Here is a 22844-nt window from a genome sequence, read left to right as displayed (position 1 = left end):
ATCAGTTCCACTTTCCCGCTTTCTCCCCATAACCCTTAATTCCCTTGTCTGTCAAAAACCTATCTACCAGTGACTTAAATATATTTAGCGAGGTAGCCTCCACCACTTCAACGGGCAGAGAATTCCAGAGATTCACCACCCTTTGAGTGAAGAAGTTCCTCCTCAACTCCAATCTAAAGTGCACCCCCCCCCCCCCCCCCCACCCACCCACCCCATCTTGAGGCTGTGCCCTCTAGTCCTGCTGTCTTTTCTAAGCAGGAAGAATCTCTCTACCTCTACCCTATCCATCCCTTTCATTATCTTATACGTCTATATAAGATCCCCCCTCAGCCTTCTAAACTCCAACGAGTACAGACCCAGTCTATTTAGTCTCTCTTCATAGTCCAACCCCCTCACCTCCGGTATCAGCCTAGTGAACCTCCTCTGCACTCCCTCCAAAGCCAAAATATCCTTGCGCAAGTGCGGCGACCAAAACTGCGCACAGTACTCCAGCTGCGGCCTCACCAGTGCCCTGTACAGTTGCAGCAAGACCTCCCTACTTTTATATTCTATCCCCCTCGCTATAAAGGCTAGCATTCCATTCGCCTGCTTGATCACCTGCTGTACCTACAGACTGGGTTTTTGCGACTCATGCACAAGAACCTCCGGGTCCCTCTGCACCGTAGCATGCTGCAGCTTTTCGCCCCTTAAATAGTAACCCCTCCTACTATTATTTATGCCAAAGTGGATAACCTCACACTTGCTAACATTATACTCCATCTGCCAGGTCCTCGCCCACTTGCTTAGCCTATCCAGATCCCTCTGCAGACTTTCCATACCCTCCACGCGATTTGCTTTACCACTCATCTTCGTGTCATCAGCAAATTTCGTCACCCTACACTCAGCCCCCTCCTCCAGATCATCTATATAAATGGTAAATAGCTGAGGCCCCAGCACCGATCCCTGCGGCACTCCACTAGTCACCAACCGCCAATCAGAATAGCACCCATTGATACCAACTCTCTGCTTCCTATTAGACAACCAATCCTCTATCCACGCTAACACCTTATCCCCTACTCCGTGCACCCTAACCTTCTGTAGCAACCTTTTATGAGGCACCTTACCAAATGCCTTTTGAAAATCTAAAAACACCACATCCACCGGTTCCCCTCTGTCTACCGGAGTAGTCACATCCTCATAGAAATCCAATAAATTCATCAAACACGACTTACCCTTAACGAATCCGTGCTGCGTCTGCTGTATCAAATCATTCTTTTCTAGGTGCCTTTGATGACGGATTCAAGCATTTTTCCAACAATCGACGTTAAACTAACCGGCCTATAGTTCCCTGCCTTTTGTCTGCTACCTTTTTTAAACAGCGGCATAACATTAGCTGTTTTCCAATGGTTCACTGATGTCCTTAAGGGAAGGGAAGTTGCTGCCCTTACTTACTAAGTCTGGCCTACACCTGACTCTAGACCCACAGCAGTGTGGCTGTCTTTTAAATGTCCTCTGAAATGGCCTATCCAACCATTACAATAGATAACAAAATGAAACTAGACAGACCACACAGCATCCACCTAGACATCAGAAATGTCAAATCCAGGCCTATTGGCCCTGCAATGTCCTCCTTACTAACGGATGGGGTCTTGTGTCAAATTTGAGAGAGCTGCCTAGACTAGTTTAGTAGTGACACTCATGGAATGACACCTTACAAATAATGTCCCAAACTCTGCATTCATTACTCCTGGGTATGTCCTATCCCATTGGCAGGACAGATCCAGCAGCGGTGGCAGCACGGTGATATACAGCCGGGAGGGAGTTGAACTTGAAGTCCTCAACATCGACTTTGGCACCAGGCCAAACATAGGCAAGAAAAGCCCCTGCTGATTGCCACGTACCATGTTGAACATTACTTTGGAAGCACTGAGGGTGGCAAAGGCACAGAATGTACTCTGGGTAGGGACATCGATGCCTTGTCACCAAGAGTAGCTTGGGTAAATACTGACTGAGCTGGCCGAGTACTAAAGTTCTTAGCTACTAAGCTAGATATGTGGCAGGTGGGGATGGAACCCACAAGAGGGAAAATCATACTTGACCTTACCTTCACCAACCTGCCTGCTGCAGATGCATCTGTCCATGATAATGTTGGTAGGAGTGACTATCATATAGTCCTTGTGAAGATGAAGCCCCAATTTCAAATTGAGTATATTCTCCATCTTGTTGGGTGGCACTACCACCATGCTAAATGGGATTGACTTTGAACAGATCTAGCAACTCAACATTGGACCTCCATGAGATGCTGTAGACCATCAGCAGCAGCAGAATTGATCTAAATCACAGTCTGCAACCTCATGGCATGGCATACCCCCACTCTTTCAATACCATCAAGCCAGGGTTCAATGAAGAATGCAGGCAGGGGCATGTCCGGAGCAACACTAGGCATACCTAAAAATAAGGTGTCACCCTAGTGAAATGACAACACAGGACAACATGCATGACAAACAGCAATTGCAGCAAGTCCACAACCAATGATGAGATCTATCCTTTTCAATCCTGCCACATTCAGTTGGGAATGCTGGTGGACAATTGAACAGCTGGAGGTGAAGGCTTCATAAACATCTCCATTCTCAATGATGGAGGAGCACTGCACATCAGTGCAAAAAATAATGTTTAAGCATTTGTACAATCTTCAGCAAGAAGTGCTGAGTAGATGATCCATGTCAGCTTCTCCAGAAGTCCTTTGCATCACAGATGTTGGTCTTTAGCCAATTTGATTCACTCCATGTGAAATCAAGAAATGGTGAAAGGCACTGGATACTGCAAAAGCTATGGGCCTAGATAATATTCTGGCAATAGTACGGAAGACTTGTGCTACAGAACTTGCCATGCCCTTAGCAAAGTTGTTCCAATTGAGTTAAAATACTGGCATATACCCAACAATTTGGAGAATTGCCCTGATATGTTCTGTACACACAATGCAGGACAAAACCAACTTAGCCAATTAGCATGTCAGCAGTTAACTCTCAATCATCTGTAAAGTGGTGGAAGGGGTTATCAAGAGCACTAATTAGTGGCACTTCTCACTGAAGCTCTGTTTGGGTTTTGTCAGGCTCATTCAGCCCCTGACCTCATTACAGCCTTCGTTTAAACATGGATGAAAGAGCTGAATTCCAGTAGTGAGGTGAAAGTGACTGCCCTTGACATCAAGGCAGCATTTGACCAAGGCTAGCTTTAAGGAACCGTAGCAAAACTGAAGTCAGTTGGAATCGGGGAGAAAATTCTGCTGATTGGATTCTTACTGGGCACAAAGAAAGATGGTTGGGGTGGTTGGAGGTCAATCACCTCAGCTCCAGGATATTACTGTAGGTGTCTCACAGAGCAGTGCCCAAGGTCTGACCATCTTCAGCTGCTTCATCAATGACCTTCCTTTCATCATAAAGTCAGAAGTGGGGATGTTCACTGGTGATTGCACCAAACGTGACACCTCAGATATTGAAGCAGTCCATGTTCAAGTGCAGTAAGCTGGACAATACCCAGATTTCAACTGACAGTAACATTCTGCAATGACCACCTCCAACGAGAGAGAATTTAACCATCACCCCGTGATGTTCAATGGCATTGCTATCACTGAATTCCCCACCATCCCCCACTATCAACATTCCAGTGGTTACTATTGACCAGAAACTGAACTGGACGAGCAATAGTGTGTACTGTCTACATGATGCACTGCAAGGACTTGCCAAGGCTCCTCAGACTGTATTGTCCAAACTCATGAGCACTACCATCTAGAAGGAGATACCTCGGTACACCAACTCCTGCAGGTTCCCCTCCAGGTCAGTTGCCATTCTGACTTGGAAAAATATCGCTGTTCCTCACTGGGTTAAAATCCTGGAACTCTCTCCCAAGCAACACTGTGGGTGTACTGACAACTCAGGGACTGCAACACTTCAAGAAGGCAGCTCACCACCACCTTCTCAAGGGCAACTAGGGATGGGCAATAAAAGCTGGCCTAGCTAGCAACGTCTACATCCTATAAATAAATTTTTAAAAACCTGTCTTGTGTGGATAAAAATATGCATGTAGACATGACAGAACAAATAGCCTGCTTCTGTGCTGCAATGTACTGAGAGAGAGCTGGTATTCCATCTGCTTAAGTAAAAGAGGTGTGCAATAATTTGGAAACTGGCAGTTATGAAATGGCAATTGTACATAGATTTGGATGGATAAGTGATGATTGTGTGAGAAGAACAGAATGGTAGGCTGTATGCAGGTAGGTGCATGGTCACAGAAATAATTTGTGAGTGGCTGCACTGAGTACCTATTTGCCTCTCTCCAGGTACGAAGCATCCTCTGACTCAAATTGCCCAAAGTATGGTGGAACTCTGTGACATGAAGTTCAAAGAGGTGAATAGACTCATTCTGTATCGGCTTGCTGTGTGCTTCCCATTGCAACCTGTAATCTCTGCTTTTTCACGCTACTATGCTTAAAAATATGAAAATAATTCTAATATGCAGTAAAATTTAAATGAAATATTTATAGAATTAAAGGTCATTCCTTGTTGGGTTCATTTTCTGAAGGACGCCTTTATGCTGTTATAGTGTAATTGTCGCATTAGCATATTTTTGATGTACCATTTGTGAAAACAATTTTGTGCGTGCATGGAAGTCATGGTAAAAATTGTGCATTTTGCAGCGGGTAAGATTGAAGTGGCCAAAATTTGCTCAGGCACTAAGAAACAAAATTACTCTGTTATTCATTCCCTGAATGACTTTTGAAGTCTAGTCACTGTTGCAATATAAGAAACCTGGTTGTTAATTTGTGCTCAGCAAGACAATCAGTTATTTACAGATAATCTGTTGTTCGTATCTTGGTTGAGGGATAAATACTGACCTGGATACTTGGGGAAACTCTGCTTTTTGAAATAATGCCAAGGTGTTTTTTTATGTGAGTCTGAAAAAGTAAGCTGGCCCTCAACTAAATTTCTCATTGAAATGATAACACTCCCTCAATACTGCATTCGAGTGTCAATGTGGGTTTTTGTACTGGCACCTGTAACTCATTAACATTGGTGAGCCTGTTTTATGGCTTACTCTGTTTTTCTCTCAAGTAGCATGTAACCTCTGTCAATGAGGGAAATCCACAATGCCCTCATAATCCTCTTCATAGCTTAAGATTTTACTTGGAGGATTTATAGTGATAACTTCATTGGAATGGGATTCATTTTTAGTTATAATTTTCAAGACTTTATTTGATTTTATTAGAAAGAAGATAAATTGGTCCGCCTGGAGAAAGCCATTAATCCTCTTCTGGATGATGATGATCAAGTTGCCTTCTCCTTTATACTGGATAATATCGTCACTCAAAAGATGATGGCTGTGCCTGATGTAAGTTGGACTCAGTGTCTGTCTCCTCCAAAGGACTGATGCAAATTAAATTGACACACCTGCTAGGATCTGTATTGTTAACACTCTTCTTTCTTCCTGTCAGTCATGGCCTTTCCATCATCCTGTTAATAAGAAGTTTGTTCCTGATTACTATAAAGTGATCACAAATCCAATGGATCTTGAAACAGTGCGAAAGGTATGAAAATTAACTTGGTAACCTTTTGGAAGCTTCTGAGTGGCTGCAGAGAGATTCTGTAGCACTTGTCAATTATAGGATATAGTTACTAAAATCTCTGAATGTGTTGCAGAATATTTCCAAACACAAGTACCATAATCGTGAGGTGTTCCTGCAGGATGTGGAGCTTATACTTTCCAACAGCATCAAGTATAACGGTAAAACCCATACAATGCCTTCTTACCGCAATTTGATCACCGCTTTTGTAATTGTGTCAGTCATTTTTTAAAATTTAACCAACACAGTCGTTGTACTCCTCTGTATAAGTGAAACTGTATGTTTTTGAGCTCTGGAGAGGGTGAGAATGATCTATAGGCTGTACCTAATCAAAAGGAATGTGGTTGCTGCTATTTGGGGGGGGGGGAGAAATGAAAACAGTGTTTTTAAAAAATGTTAGCAGTTAAAAGTGTTTAAGGTTAAACTTCAATATTGTTCTGTCTTCACAAAGAAATCAAAAGTATTCCAGTCAGGGAAAATGTTGGTGTTATTGGCATGAAATGGAGAAAAGCGATACAGTGGAATTCTTCTCAAAATTTTTGGATAGTTTTCAACAAGTGCTCTCATAGCACCTCCCCCATAACATTTGGGATCCGTAGATGGATTAAAACCAAACACTTCGGAAAGGAAGGCTAGTCTACTCTAGCCGACTCACTTCACAAAGGGAGCCTTCATTTGGTTTTATAGCAAAAAGGAAAATGTTGTACTCTCAGAAAAGATCATCCTGATTTGAGAAGCCTGTACATTTAAGGAGCACAACTAAAGTCCTTCAAGGTAAAGTATTACAGTAACTTAAGCTTAGTGTAGCAACAGAATAAGGAGAGTTGTATTTTTTAGTTGTTATATTAATTTGTTCTCCTTGTTTAATCTGGTCATAAATGATCTAGAAATAGGTAATGTTATAAAATTTGCCGAATGCAGGAAGCATTGTGACCTTTTGTCCAGTAGAGAGAAAAAGTATCCAGATAGACCTGACAAAAATAAAAGTTGAGCTTAATGTGCAGGAAGGTAATGAAAATTGCTAGAAAATATAAGGACAATGTAATTCATTATAAGTACATTACATTGCCAGGAATGGAAAATGGCGGCATATCCAGTCCAAATTAAGCCATTGTTAATAAAACAGAACAGAACAGTCTTCACTTGTGTAGTGCCTGTCATGATTTTGGGACATCCAATGCATAGGAGAGGATGTTGAGAAGACTGACAAGGAAGATTGAGTTAAAAATTCAAATGAAAATGATGCTGTAAAATCTTAAGTTGCTTCCACTGGATAAATGAAGATTGAGAGACAACTTAATTTAGACTTTTAAGATGATGAAAGGACAGAATGATACTGATGTTCAATAGTTAGTAATTCAAGGCAGCTGAGCTTCGTCAGCCTGGAGTTTAATAGGATGCTTTTTTGCAGTTCTTGTGTGGTATTGACTTCCATCAAATTTGGTGAATGCTAATTAACTAAAGTTTCCTCTTGCATGAAAACGTTGGTTGCTTATCTGCTAAGTAATGATATTGAAAGTTTTAAGGAAGGCAAGGAAAACGTTATCGCACTATTGGCAAGAATATTTAGATAAAGTTTGTTTTGCATTTTTGAAACTTCAGTTTTTAAAACCTCTTCAGGATTTTTTGATTTAGACGAAGTGAAGATTGACTATAGTTGTGCATGTCATATTAGAAGGATGAGCATGAAGAATGTAGATCACAGAAGCAAGTAGGGAGCGTAGTCTGAAAGACAGTATTAGATTGATAACCAAGAGGCTATCCTGCCAAATGCTAAAAGTTGAGAACCACTGATATGTAATATTTTACATGTATAGATCAGGCAGGTGATGATTTTGGTACAAGAGAATGTCATAACTATTGAGAATGAAGAAACAACTAATAAGGGCAGATTTGCAGAAACAATGAAGAGGACAACAAAATAACAGTTGATGTGATCAGCCACTAACACAAGATGGAGTTCTTGATTAGGGATTTAATGTGGTGCCTCATAGATGGTGGCACACCCAATACAAGGATGCCAGATTTGCTAAGGCTTGTGCCTTTCTCAGCTGTCCTTACTGTGTTTCCTCAAATTCCAGCCTAACAATTCAGTCACATTTAGTTTGATGTCATCCCCAGTAGCTGGAGTCCTTGGTACAACTCTTAATATAAAAGCAAACCTACATGCTGGAGGAAAATGTAACTTGAAAGCCATGGTAGATACCCCACGCACCCTGACGTTCTCTCTTCTACCTTCTTCTATTGGGAAAAAGATACAAAAGTCTGAGGTTACATACCAGCTGACTCAAGAATGGCTTCTTCCCTCCTGTCATCAGACTTTTGAATGGACCTATCTTGCATTAAGTAGATCTTTCTCTACACCCTAGCAATGACTTTAACACTACATTCTGCACTTCCTTGTTTCCTTCTCTATGAACAGTATGTTCTGTATAGCACACAAGAAACAATACTTTTCACTGTATGCTAATACATGTGACAATAAATCAAATCGAAAATAATAAGAAAATGGCAGTCGAAATTAACAATATTTTGCATCACTGTAGCGGATGCAAAAAAAAATCCAGAATTAACTGTAAATCAGGAGGTGGAAAGGAACGAGAAGCTTGGTGAAATTACAATCACTAGGAAAGCAGTACTGATCAAATGGAGAGAGCTGCAAGCTAACAAGTTTCCAGGTCTAGATGGACTTCATCTTAGGGTCTTAAAAGTGGCTGATGGGGTAATAGTTCCATTGGTGTTAATTTTCAAAATTTGCAATACCCTGGATAGGCTCCGTTTGACTGCAGTGTCACAAATATAACACTTCTTTTCAAGAAGGAAGAGAGGCAGAAAATAACAAACTATCAACCAGTTATCTATCAAGGGGAAGGCATAAAATTATCAGAAGGCTATAGCTGAACGTTTAGAAAAATTCAAGGTAATTGGAAAGAGCATGATTTGTGAAAGGAACATCATGTGGAACAATGTGTTAGAGTTCTTTAAAGGAATAACATACTGATGATAAAGGAGAGCTTGTAGACATGCTATACTTGGAATTCCATAAGGCAATTGATAAGATGCCAGGCCAATGGTTATTACAGGAAATAAAAGCTCAAAATAGCTTGATAGGAAGATTGGCTGGCTGGCAGAAAACACAAGAGCGCATAAGTGGATCTTTAACTGATTGGCAGGGTGTGATGAGTAGAATCGCACAAGGGTCTGTGCTGGGACTTCAAATTTTTACGGTTTACATCAGTAACTTAGATAAATGGGTGGCACGGTAGCACAGTGGTTAGCACTGCTGCTTCACAGCTTCAGGGACCTGGGTTCAATTCCTGACTTGGTTCTCTGTCTGTGTGGAGTTTGCACATTCTGTTTGTGTCTGCGTGGGTTTCCTCTGGGTGCTCCAGTTTCCTCCCACAGTCCAAAGATGTGTGGGTTACGTTGATCGGCCATGCTAAACTTACCCCTTAGTGTTCTGAGATGCGTAGATTAGAGGGATTAGTGGGTAAAATATGTAGGGATATGGGGGTAGGGCCTGGGTGGGATTGTAGTCGGTGCAGACTTGATGGGCCAAATGGTCTCTTTCTGCACTGTAGGGTTTCTATGATTCTATGAGGTGGAGTGAATGCATGGTAGCTAAATTTGCAAACAACCCAAAACTAGGTAGGAAAGTATGTTGTGAAGAAGACAAAAGAATTTGCAGATGGATGAAGATTGGTTGACTGAGCGGACAAAAATCTGGCAGATAAAGTATAATATGGGAATGTGAAGTTGTTCACTTGGGCAGAAAAAATAAAGAAGCAGAGTATTACTTAAATGGAGAACAAATTCAGAATTCTGAGGCATAGAGGGATCTAGGTGCTCTCATGCATGAGTCACAAGAAGTTAGTATGCAGGTTGAGAGATCTTCTGTATGCTTAGCCCTGTTTGCTTCAGTCTATGCAAAGACTTAATTAATGCAAAGACTTCATTTTAAGATATTTCTGCCTATGAACTAACTCTGTTAAGCTTAAAAAATCGACTGTTTTAAAACTACATTTTAAAACTTAGAAGGCTGGGTTAACTGAAAAGTGACAGCATTCCTGAAGGACACTGGTTCAGGAATGCCCTCTAGGATGGAAGTTTGCCATTCTTACTCTGTCCAGCCTTTCTGTGATCCAAACTCAAGGCATTGTCGTTGATTTTGACCTGACTTCCAAAATGGCCTAGCAAGCCAGTCAGTTATATTTGAGGGCAATTACATCTTACGAATGAATGTTGGCTTTGCCAACATGCCCATTTCCCATTAATTTGGAATTTGGTAATTTTGGCCTTTGATTTGACTAGAATAACAAATGGAGATATATGATTGTGGAGAGTAAATTGTGGACCTTGTGCATACAACCTTGCATGCAGTTTTTTGGTTTAATGAATGAAGGAATTATCCAAAAAGATCTATTCTCTTGACTAGTTTTGCCACCAATTTGATCAAATTTCGTATTGCATTCATTGTTCAGAGAGAGGTTATTAGTCTGCTTTGTTTAGAAGTTTCACAATCTAGTCATGGAAGCGTAATATGATATGGGATTCAAAATAACAGCACTAAGATCATTCCCAAAGCTTTTGCATCTGCAGCGACTCAAGAAGGCAGTTCATCACTACTTTCTCATGGGTAATAAATGCTGACCTAGCCAGCAACGCCCACATCTCTGTAAATGAAGTTTTTTAAAAAAATTGATGCTTCTTATCACCTTCAAAAATACTTGGACCTTTATCTATTATTATAGCTACAGTGGTTATTACATAGTCACATGGCTCTGCTATTAGGTCAAACTTCCAAAGTGCCAATGCCCTGAATGTTATCCTCATTTAATCAAATTAGGTTTTTTTTGTGGAAATTAACACCATTTAGTTAATAAGGAAAATCACATCTATGTTATGAAATGTCGAACGGGATGTGCTTGTTTACTTGCGATCCTAGTCTTGACTTAGCTTTTTTTTCACTTGTAGGCACTGATAGTCTATACACAAAAACTGGTCAGGAGATTGTGACTGTCTGTCGTCAAACTCTGGCTGAGGTAAAAATATTTTTGGCTTTGTATTAAATCCAAGCTTCTGTTCAATTTCACAGCATACAAATGGGTGTCCTAGTTTTAAAATATACAAGCAATTGTAAAATATTTTAAATTGGTGCCTATTGTCTGGATTTTATTAGAAACCCATGTCTTGTTTGTTGGCTCTGTTTTCCTCTTTCTCTGAGTCTCATTGTTTTCTTACAATTTATTATTTGATGTTGTCCTGGATCTTTTGTTTCTGTTTTCCCACAGATGTACTGTTACCAGCCAGGAACAACTCTTGGGTTGTACTACCCTTTGTACATCACCTGAATGGAAGTTCCTGATACTTGAGTTGGAGCAATAAATGTCATAGAATCATAAAATCCCTATAGTGCAGAAGAGGACCATTTGCCCCATTGAGGCTGAACCAACAACAATCCCACCCAGGTCTTATCCCCATAACATCATGTACTTAGCCAGCTAATCCCCCGGACACTAATTCAGGATGGCAATCAACATAACCTGCATATCTTTGAACTGTGGGAGGAGACCAGAGTAGCCAGAGGATAGCCGTGGGGAGAACGTGCAAATTCCACACAGCCACCTGAAGTCTTCATTTTTTTTTAGTGTTCGGCATGAAATGATTCAGATTTCCTGGATTATATAATTTCAACAGTCAAAGTTATTAAATAACCAATATGACATGAAATACATGAAATAAGTATACTTTCAGTTCACTGTAGCAGCAATATATGCAGTATGGGCAATTGGAAGACCCATGCAGAGTTTTATCCAACACTCAGATTTTGAATTCTGCTGTGTAATTGAAGCTGTCAGCTTCAGACAATTAGAATCATAGAATCCCTACAGTACAGAAGGAGATTATTCAACCCAATGAGTCTATACCGACCACAATTCCGCCTAGGCAGGCCCTATTCTTGTAACCTCACACATTTACTCTGCTAATCTCCCTGACATTAGGGTCAATTTAGCATGGCCAGTCAACCTAATCCACACATCTTTAAACTGTGGGAGGAAAACCCATGCAGACATGGGGAGAAAGTGCAAACTCCACACAGACAGCGACCAGAGGTCAGAATTGAACCTGGGTCCCTGGCACTACGAGGCAGCAGTGCTAACCACAATGCCACTGTACTGCCCCATCGATTCCACCATGTCGCCCCACTCATTTGAATTCTTTCCTGTTGATGTGATGATGCAGTATTTTTTCACAGGAAGCATGAAGAACTTCATGCTCAAATTATCTGATTTTAAAGTTTTTTTTTGTTTAAGGCTATTGGTGTAACTTTGTCACTGAATGCAGTCTTCATGACCAAAGTAGAGTGCTGTTGCTGAGTGTAAAGCTTATGTGAAAATATTTGATGCAGCTTAAAACCTTTGCAATTTTTCTCAAGTTGCTTTGATTTTATCTTTTTTAATAATAGTATGATGAGCATTTGACTCAGCTGGAAAAAGATATTGCATCTGCCAAGGAGGCTGCTCTAGATGCTGCGGAGTTTGACAGTCTTGACCCCCTGACTCCAGGGCCTCATACTCCTCAGGTTGGTCCCATAGCAACTTAGTTTAGTATATACTCACTTTGCATGATTGGTTTAATCTCTTTCTATCATCGCCTCATTGATAAAAATACAAAATCTTTGTTCTTTCAGTGTTATTTTTGTCTCCCTGGAAAGTCAGTAAACAGAGAATATTCTGGTGGTTCAGTGTTCCAGTAGGGCCTTACACTTGTTGGTTTCCCTCCTTTTATAAGTCCGCTATTTTAGTGAAAACATTTATCCCTAGAATTATGCATCACCTTGAAACCAAAGCCTAAAGCATGAAAATATGGATTCCTTGGTTGAGATTCTCATAATTTTTAAAATAGCACATTCAACAGTTCCAAATTGGGTTAAAACAGAAATTGCTGCAAATCTTCAGGTCAGGTCGTGTCTGTGTAGAGAAGAAAGGTTAATGTTTCACATTTGCCGTCTTATCAGAACTACATTAATTCTTTAGAAAAAATTAGGTGTTGTAAGCGGTTGAAAAGAATTTCCTATGCCTTCCTCTTTTTTCTTGCTGTGTTATTCAACTGTTTGCAATAATTAAAATCATTCATCATGCTAGATAAGACAATCGGATGATAAGCAACAACATAATTAATTACAACATATCTGTTACTATTTGGGCAGAGCCTAAAAATTACAGCCTACAACTTTCTGGCTCCCCACTGTTGGATTGAGGTGGTACCCCAAAGATGTACTGGGCAATTCCTCTTGGAAGTTCCCAGATAAGGATTTATGCAGCAATTGTCCATAAACGCTAACTTTCCCTGGACAATTGTGCTGCACTTGGAATCATCTGACAAAGCGATTTAAATCGTTAAATTCAGGTCGTTCTATGATAATAGTTAGTTTGAAAAAATTATAAGAAATAAAACCACTTCTAATTTATGCACAATTTTTTTAAACTTGTCCAGCGCAGTAAAAAAAAAGGCGTGTGGCCTCCTTGAGTTCGATGCTGCTTGATGAAGCTGAGGCCTGCAGGGACTGTTTTTTCTGCAGGCCCCAAGCAGCTCTGGTCATCAAAAGTTTCAGCAAAGTTTTCAAGAACAAGTTAATGCATTTTAAAATCTTTTTAATTCTTGTGTGACATCACCTTCCAAAGCTAGTTGGCAGTTATGGCCTTAAATGTACTGTTTAAAATGAAAGTACTATTTCCTAATTGTTTAAGGGGCCAGTGAGAAACAGACACATGTTTAACATTCAACAGCCATTTCTGGCACATGAAAATGGAGAATTTGTTATTTTAAACAGGAAAAAAATTGGATATTTCTCAGAACTAGCTCTTTACGTGTCTAGAATGTGGCTTGGTAGAGAATGAAACTTTTGCCATTCCCATTTTGCACATTCCAATTGCCAAATTGACTCAAATCCCGATAAAGAGGCTGAGTACAATGAGTCAATAATTTCCATGTACAAGTCAATAATTTCTATGTCTTGTTCATGGAAATTATTGATTCATTGTACTCAGCTTCTTTGTCAGAATTTGAGTCAATTTGGCGATTAGCAAAATGGGAATTGCAAAAGTTTCATTAACAACAAACTTCAAATTACTGTAGACTGGATGATTGTCATTGGTTCTAATCTGAGAGCAGTGGTTAAAGAATGCTTTTTGGACTGGAGGAAGACTTGTAGTGGAGTTCCCTTGGGGTTGGTGTTCTTCTGATGTATATTAATAACATAGACCTTAGTGTATAGGGCATAAATTCAATATTTGCAGATGAAACAAAACTTGAAAGCATTGAGAACTGTGATAAAGGTAGTCTAGAACATCAAAGGACATAGGTTGGTGGAATAGATGGATAATTGACAGATGAAATCTAATGCAGAGAAAGGTGAAGTGATTCATTTTGAAAGGAAGAGCATGGAGAGAGATTATAAGATAAAGAGTACAATTATAAAATAAAAGAATACAATTCTAAAGGAGGTGCAAGAGCAGAGGGACCTGTGTTCATATGTGCATAAATCGAAAGTAACAGGACAGGGTAAGGGCACGGTTTATGAAGTAGACAGCATCTTGAGCTTTATTCGTAGGCTTATAAAGTACAAAAGCAATGAAATTATGCTGAACTTCTATTGAATGCTGATTTGGCCTCAACTGGAGAGTTGCCTTCAGTTCTGGGTGTCACACTTCAGGAAAGATGTGAATGCATCGGAGAGAATGCAGAGAAGATTCATGAGAATGGTACCAAGGGTGATGAACTTTAGCTATATGGATAGCTTGAAGAAGGAAAGGTTGAGAGAAGATTTGATAGAGATTCACAATAATGAGGAGTCAGATCTTGAAAAATGTTCATAGTGGTGGAAGATCAGAAAAAGAAGAGCACAGATTTAAGGCGACAAAAGAATCTTGTCCATGCAGCAAGAGGTTAGGATGTGGAATGCACTGCCTGAGAGGGTGGTGGAGGTAGGTTCAATCAAGCTGAAATTGAACCTTTATCTTAAAAGGTAGAAGACAGGAAAGTGGCACTCGGTAAGTTGCTCCTTTGGAGAGCTGGCACAAACATGATGTGCCGAATGACCTCCTGTGCTGTGTTTCTCTGATTACTTGGAAAATTCTGCAGTGGATGCCATGGCAATGAAACCACAAAATTACAGGAATATTTGTTTGGAAAGGTAGAAAATGAATAACTGAGGAAGAATCACTCATGCCTCCACATTTTTGCCTGCGGGTCCCACCATCACTTCCAAATCCTCTGGAGCACAGGATGGTTCATCACATTTTATATATTTGTTTACCTTGCATAAATGCAATTTCTTGTGGTATATCTCCTGATGTACACTCAGAGTTTATATGCCATGCGTGCTGATCAGACGACATGCTGACTGGAGAAAATTAATCAGCTTAAAATGGTGCTATACCTTTTTTACAATTACACACAGACCTGAAAAAGGAAAATCAAATACTTTCAAGAATTTAAAAAAAAATTCTTCTCCTATTTTTGCTTATGTTACAGCCACCAGAATTTGAAGATGGAAACATGTCACTTATTACGTCTCGGGAACTTTCTTTGTTTCATGAGGAAGGCAGTATGTCTGCCAGTGCCACCCCAACAACAACACCAGAGAAAATGCACCACAGGTTGGCTCAGGTGAGAGAAAAGACAGTGATTTCAATAAATAGTTCAGCTGAAAGATGTTTATTTCATTTATCCAGAAAAGATTCAGAAAGTCCTATTTCTACTCAAACCAGCCTCATGGACAGCTGTGTACAGTTATCTTGTGATATTGTATCTGTGTATTCCTACATAGAAACAATAGAAAATAGGAGCAGGAGGAGGCCCTCTGAGTCTGCTCCGCCATTCATTCAAATCATGGCTGATCATCCAACTGATCCTGCCTTCCCCCCCATATCCTTTGCCTCAAGTGTTATATTTAGCTGTTTCTTGAAAACGTAAAATGTTTTGGTCTCAACTACTTTGTGTGGTAGCAAATTCCATAGCCTGACCATTCCCTGGGTGAAGAAATTTCTCGCATCACCATCCTAAACAGTCTATCCTATGACCTCAGATTATGACACCTGGTTCTGGTTACCCCCACCATTGGGAAGATACTTCTTGCCTCTGCCCTGTCTAGTACAATAGAATTTTGTAGGTCTTGATAAGATCCCCCCCTCATTCTTCTGAACTCCAGCGAATATAATCCTAATGGATTTAATCTCTCATTCGTCAGTCCTACCATCCCAGACATTAGTCTGGTAAATCTTCTCTGCATTTCCCCTAGAGCAAGAACACCCTTCCACAGAAGAGGAGACCAAAATTGCACACAATATTCCAGGTGTGGTCTCACCAAGGCCCTGTATAATTGCATCAAGACACCCTGCCTCTGTATTTGAATCCTCTCACTATGAAGGCCAACATTGCACTTGCCTTTTTTACTGCCTGCTGCACCTGCATGTTTACCTTCAGTGACTGGTGTACGAGGACACCCAGGTTTCGTTGCACATTTCCCTACTCCTAATTTATGACCATTCCGATAGTACCTGCTTTCCCATTTTTGCTGCTGAAGTTGATAATCTCACATTTATCCAAATTATACTGCATCTATCATTTGTTTGCTCACTCACTCAACTTGCCCTCCTCCCTTCCACCCAACTTTGTATCATCTGCAAATCTGGAGATAATATATTGTGTTCCCTCATCTTGATCATTAACATTTCTAGTGAATAGCTGAGGTCTGAGCACTAATCTCTGCGGTATCCAAGTAATTACTGCCTACCATTTACTCCTACTCTTTTTTTTGACTGCCATCAGTTTTCTCTCCATTTCAATATACTACCCCCAATTCCATGTGCTTTAATTTTACATGCTAATCTCTTATATGGGACTTTGTCTAAAGCCTTCTGAAAGTCCAAAAATCACATCCACTGGCTCTTTCCCATTAATTCTACTAGTTATCCCTCAAAGAATTCCAGTAGATTTGTCAAGATTATCAGGTCCTGTGGATTTATTGGCCTTCAATCCCATCAGTTTCCCCAACATCATTCCTCTATTAATACTGATCTCCTTCAGTTTCTTCCCTTTGATCCCCAAAATATCTGGTATCTTTTTGTGTCCTCTTTTGTGAATAAAAAACCCAAATATATATTCAGTTAGTCAGCCATTTCATTGTTCCCCGTTATAAATTCCCTTGTTTCTGACTGTAAGGGACTTACATTTGTCTTCAATCTTTTTCTCCTTACATATTATAGAAACTTTTACAGTCAGTTTTTATGTTCCCTGCAAGCTTACTTTTGTACTCTATTTTCCCTTTCCTAATCAGTCTGTGGGTCCCCCTTTGCTGAATTCCAAGCTGCTCCCAATCCCAAGTTGTTTCTCTTGGCTAATTTGTATGCCTCTCCATTGGATCTAATACTATCTCTAATTTCCCTTGTAAGCCATAAATGACAATGGAGATAATAATAGACAGCCCTCTCTTAAACTGAAGCTGTGGACTACATCCTGGTGTGAATATTGCTTTCCTGAAGTACACTAACATAGATCACAAAATATGTTTGAATGAAGGTGACTTTAAAATACCAACAATAGCATTTACCTATTGGATGCTGAAACTGTTCCCAGGCTCTTGTACAATTTGATATTCAATTTTAAACATAGTTATGGAATATAAGTAAACTGTTTGATCATATGCATGATCCTGTCCTCACCAAAGATTTGTATATGTCTAGCTTAATGTTGTTTCCTCAATACACAGACTGAGGTGAAATGTGATACTCCCCTTGCCATTACAGCTGATATCAGCTTAATTAATATAGACCAGGGACTGATTCTAGGACTTGGCTGACTTTGAAATTCCTTTGCAAGAATGTCCGTCCCTCTTTCAGGATTGCATTACTTTGGAATTCTCACGCGGGATATTTATTTTGTAGGGTCATTGCCGTGAGGGGCGTTTGAGGACAGGTGAGGAGGAATCTGATGTGGATGTGGAGGGTTTTGAGGAAGATGATGATGGTAAACCGAAGACACCTGCCCCAGCAAGTGACTTTTACCATGCTCTGCATGTAATAATTCATTGCAACCCTTGAATGTTTCATTTGACACTCCATGCATTTGTTTTCATTTATAAAACATGCCATAAAATATTTTTCAATATTTGACAGGAAGCAACTGAAGGAGAGTGTGAAATGGAAGATGAGGATGACATGAATGTACCGCAGCGTCAGGCGAGTGTGTTGTATGAAGACTTGCTGATGTCAGATGGGGAAGATGAGGATCACAGTGAAGAGGAAGAAGGAGACAATCCATTTTCCTGTGAGTAGGATTTTTCCTGCTTATCCAGATTGTGTTGTGAATTTGTTGAGTTTAAAAATTGAGAACAAATGAAAATAAGATTTTGCAACATAGCTATGTTGAGGAAACAAATTCCCCTAAATGGAATTCTTACAACAGTATATATAATATATAAAAAAGTCCAGGTGATTTATAAGAGATTACTGAGGCAGGAAATGGGAGTGAAATTGCAATACATGAACAAATGCACAACCAAAACGTAAATCTTCAGGAGGCTTTTGAGGATGGCAAGGCATGAGTTTGGAAGTCCAGCAACCTTAAGCATAATGGCTGAAGGTTGTTTCTATTCCTGTTCCAAAACATCAAATAGTGGCTATTATCATTAAATAAGATGACTGTTCATGTTTAAAATAAAATGTATTCTTCAAATGGAGCTTGAGCCTTATTCCACCATGAGTTTAGTTAGTGATGTATGGCACAAAGTAAAAGTTACCAAATAGATTACAAGAAATACTCTTACATTTCTTACAACTTTCCCCTCATCTTTCTGTGGTTGTATAAATTTTATTTAAAGAATTGATGTTAACAACCATTTCCAGTGTATCATTTAAATGGCCTGAGTGTCAGCAAGCTAGCTACTTCTCAATGGCATCACAAAAAATAATGATCCTAACCTCACTTGTTACCACATATATGTTCTTTGCAGCAGCAGTCACTAAAAAATGACTTGGAACAGAAAACTGGCAAATTTTCTTCTTCGTACCTGTAGGATATTGAAAATAATTATCATATCCAGGCTGAGATTAGTTAACTGAGCACAAACCACTAATTGAAATGAGATATTTCTATTCTCAATGGCTCAATATCAGACTTTGCCCAATTAGCCACTGGGGCAGCATCACAAAAATACATGACCTCGGAATGGATTGAGATAAAAGATGAGAGTGAAAGACAGCTGCTCAACACTAAACGGGGAAGATATTTCATTTCTATAAATTGGAAAAAGGCACATTATACAGAACAGGGTCTGCTATTCAAAGGCTGAATAGCAGATATTGCTGAAAAAGAGACGTGAAAACTTTTCATCTTGTACTCTTCAGGATATTCTGCCAAAATACCAATATTTGTTTATTATAAGGGGAAAATAATCATTTATACTTTTGGAAAGAGAACTGATTGGTTGGCAAGTGGACTCTGATTCAAATTCCCTTAAATGGAATTCTTACGACAGTGTATATAACATATAGAAATGTCCAGGTGATTTATAAGAGATTACTGAGGCAGGAAATGGGAGTAGAGGCATTGCCATGGAGAATGCACCAGTTGATGGTGACTGACAGTTTACTTTGAAGTATTGTTTTAAATTTAAATCAAGCAGCTTGATCCTGATTGGCCAAGGCATTGCTCTGGGGAATGATGATTGAATAGCTGTCAGTTATTTTATTTAACTGAAACAGGCTCAATGTATGTACATGTTCTTTTTGTCTACTAATAACAAAGCTATGTATATTAATATATGTAGCTTCCATTAGACACACACATGCCACTTTGATTTGATTTATTATTGTCATGTGTATTAGTATAATATAATAGGAAAATATTGGTTTTTGCATGGCTATACAGATAAAGGGAAGGAAACGAGAGAGTGCAGAATGTCGTGTTTCAGTCATAGAGGGTATAAAGAAAGATCAACTTAATGCAAGATGGGTCCAATCAAAAAAAGCAGCTGTTTTTGAGTTGGCTGGTACGTGATCTCAAACTTTTGGATCCTTTTCCCTATGGAAGAAGGTGGAAAACAGTATGTCTGGGCTGCATGCCTGGGGTCTTTAATCATGTTGGCTGCTTTTCGGAGGCAGCAGGAAGTGTAGACAGTATCAATCAATGGATGGGAGGCAGGTTTGAGTGATGGACTGGGCTTCATTTACGACCCTTTGTAGTTACTAGCGGTCTCGGACAGAGCAGGAGCCACACCAAGCTGCGATACAACTGGAAATAATGCTTTCTATGGTGCATCTGTAGAAGTTGTTAAGAGTTATAGTGGACATGCCAAATGTCCTTAGTCTCCTGAGAAAATAGGTATTGGTGGACTTTTTTAACTACAGTGTCCGCATGGAGGGACCAGGACAGGTTATTGGTGATCCGAATAACTGAAAACCATTTCTAATTTGTCCCCATTGTAGACAGGGGCATGCCCTCCACTACGCTTCCTGATGTCAATGACGATCTCTTTCATTTCGTTGACTTTGAGGGAGACTTTATTGTTGTTGCACCAGTTCACCAGATTCTCTATCAATTTCCTGAGAGACTGACTGATAACCTTAAATTGGTCATCAGCATAATTTATAGCACACTGAAGATTTCTAAAATACCTTCCCAGAAGTCATCACTTCTGGCCATGCAAAGTGCCTAGTCTACCTCTGATTATCCTGGAAGCACAAAGTTTCTCAAAGATTCAAGAATAGGTGAACCTAGCTGTTTGACGCTGCAATAATGCAGCAGCAACATGAATGATAGTCGCCATTAACAAGATGCTGCTGTCAAGTCAAAAAGACAATCTGCTTTCCATACAAATGAGTAATCTGATGTATGAATGTAGGTGCTAGTGTGATGCTAGATATGTAGGTTGTATATCCTAAAGATTGGTGGATCATATCAAACAGTGTGTTCCAGCCGCTGTTTGCAATGGACAAGATGCAAACCCTATCCAACCAGCTTGTGCTTATAAAATTCTAAACACAGTGTTCAACATTAGATGTGATTTCACAATTGGACAATGTTTGCTTAATAATCCTGTGTGTGTGAAGAATTATGTTTGCAGCCAATTTAAGATTGTCAGTCAGGCTCGCAGTGTGCTGCATTTGCTTGAAATGGAAATTTTATAAATTAATATACAGGGCCTTGTTCTTTGCAAATGGAAAAACATTACACACTTTATGCCTGTTACAGCAAAACAAAATAAGTGGCATTCATTCCCCAGGACAATGCCTTGACCAATTAGGGTCAGGTTGCCTGATTTTATTTTGAACAATACTTAGCAATTAACTGTCAGTCACCATCGCCTGGTGCATTCTCCATGACAATAGCTCAACCAATCAGCACACTGGTTTGCACTTATGCCTCAAGGCGGTAAGGTCCCAGGTTCAATAACAGCCTTGAGTGACTGTGTGAAGTGTGCAAGTTTTCCCGTGTCTGCATGGATTTCCTCTGGGTGCTCTGGTTTTCTCCCACATCCAGAGATGTACAGGTTAAGGTGTTTGGTCGTGCTAAACTGTCCCTTAGTGTCAGGGTATTGGCAGGATTGTTGTTGGTGCGGGCTCGAATGGATCAATGGCCTCCTCCTGCATTGTATGGATTCGAGGATTTTCATACAGTAGAAATTGTTGCTTTCACGTGTCTTTCTTTTTTAGCAGTACTCAAGTTCTGTACTACCGAATGACTATTCAGAGGATTACATAGGAGATACAGCTATTCAGGAAACAGGCTATTCGGCTCACACAGTCCTTGCCAGCATTTATGCTCCACACAAGTTTCCTCTTTCCAATCTATCACTGTAATCTTCAACTCCCTTCTCTCTTTTGTTTGTCATCTCCCCTAAAATAAATCTCTAATATTTGTTTCAGCCACTCTCTGTGATAGTGAGTTCCACATTTTCAGCATTTGTTGGTTAAGGCAGTTTCTTTTTGAATTCCTTATTGGATTCCTTGGCGATTTTCTTACATTGAAGGCCTTTAGTTATGCTCTCCCCAACAGGCAACATTCTCCGTATGCAATCTAGCAAAACCATTCGTGATCTTAAAGAGCTCTGTTGGGTTACACCTTCAGTCCTTCTTAGATATACCAATGCATTTTTGAAATCAGCCTTATAAATCATCCCTGCATCTTTTTCATCACCTCCAGGTCCTTTTTATAATATGGTGACTAGAACTGAACACAGTACTTCTGGTGTGGTCTGACCTATGCATGATATAGATTTAGCATGACTCCCCTACGTTTCAATTCTCTCTCTCTCGAAACAAAGCCTAGTGTATTGTTCACCTTTCTGAGGCCTTGCTAACCTGTGGCACAACCATTAGTGATTAGTTTATTTGTATCCTGAGATCATTATGTTCCTCTCTCTGACCTAGACTTGCATTGTCCAAGTATAAAATCAGCACAAATTTAAATGTTGATTTATACTTATTTGGAGTGTCCTTACCATAGAACTTTGAAATTGTCTTGTGTGAAAGAAACTGAAATGGCTATTTCCCTATTGCAGGAGGGAATAGAGACATATACACTGACCATGATTCTTTGAACATTGTGAAGTGGTACCATGTCTAAATAGTTTGAAAGCAATGTGAATTATGCGTTATGATGCTTATGACTTTCTGTTTGATTTGTAAGTTAATTTCTTTGTTATCCTAGAAATTAAGTTGCTTCCCATATCATTTTGGCACATGCAGCAAAATTGCATCCTGATACCAGGGGCTTGATTCTATTATGCAGACACAATATTGTGCATAACTTTGTTGGTTGAATGGCAATTAACATTGTCTGGTAATCCAAACTATTCCTTTGTTTCAAAAAGCGATTCAGCTCAGTGAGAGTGGCAGTGATTCTGATGTTGAAACGACTGCCATCCGACCAAAAAAACCTCATCTGATACCTGAGAATACACGCATGGGAATGGAGAATGAGGAAAGCATGATGTCCTATGAGGGCGATGGTGGTGAGACCTCTCAGATCATGGAGGACAGTAACGTAAGGTAAAATAATTTGAGCAGAATGGGTTTATCGCTTCTTTAAATAACATTTCGCTGCAAACCAGCAGGACTATAACTTCAAGTTTTATCAGATGTGCGAAAAAGGTGCAGGCAATTTTGATAGTACCAATAGGTACTTAACATTCCTTGCTTCAACCTTATTATACATAAGTTGTTCTGTTTTCTTGTTTACA

The 22844-nt window shown here is 39.7% G+C and overlaps 1 protein-coding gene across 4 annotated transcripts in view; it reads left to right on the top strand.

Moving 5' to 3' along the window:
• taf1 (TAF1 RNA polymerase II, TATA box binding protein (TBP)-associated factor) overlaps positions 1-22844 on the top strand; it is a 152246-nt gene that overhangs the window by 119555 nt on the left and 9847 nt on the right. For 3 of the 4 annotated variants that reach the window (XM_080187538.1, XM_080187540.1, XM_080187539.1), the window contains 10 exons: positions 4319-4386; positions 5245-5367; positions 5471-5563; positions 5676-5760; positions 10574-10641; positions 12066-12182; positions 15137-15271; positions 17548-17679; positions 17779-17929; positions 22476-22653. In XM_080187538.1, coding sequence (XP_080043664.1) covers positions 4319-4386; positions 5245-5367; positions 5471-5563; positions 5676-5760; positions 10574-10641; positions 12066-12182; positions 15137-15271; positions 17548-17679; positions 17779-17929; positions 22476-22653 — 1150 coding nt within the window. The remainder of the gene's footprint in view (positions 1-4318; positions 4387-5244; positions 5368-5470; positions 5564-5675; positions 5761-10573; positions 10642-12065; positions 12183-15136; positions 15272-17547; positions 17680-17778; positions 17930-22475; positions 22654-22844) is intronic. The other variant, XM_080187541.1, reaches the window with a different exon arrangement.

This window comes from Carcharhinus amblyrhynchos, chromosome 4 (genome assembly GCF_965287045.1).
Source record: "Carcharhinus amblyrhynchos chromosome 4, sCarAmb.v2.hapA, whole genome shotgun sequence".
Taxonomy (NCBI): Eukaryota; Metazoa; Chordata; class Chondrichthyes; order Carcharhiniformes; family Carcharhinidae; genus Carcharhinus; species Carcharhinus amblyrhynchos.
Note: the sequence above shows the minus strand (reverse complement) of the source record. Positions and strands in the feature narration are given on the sequence as shown.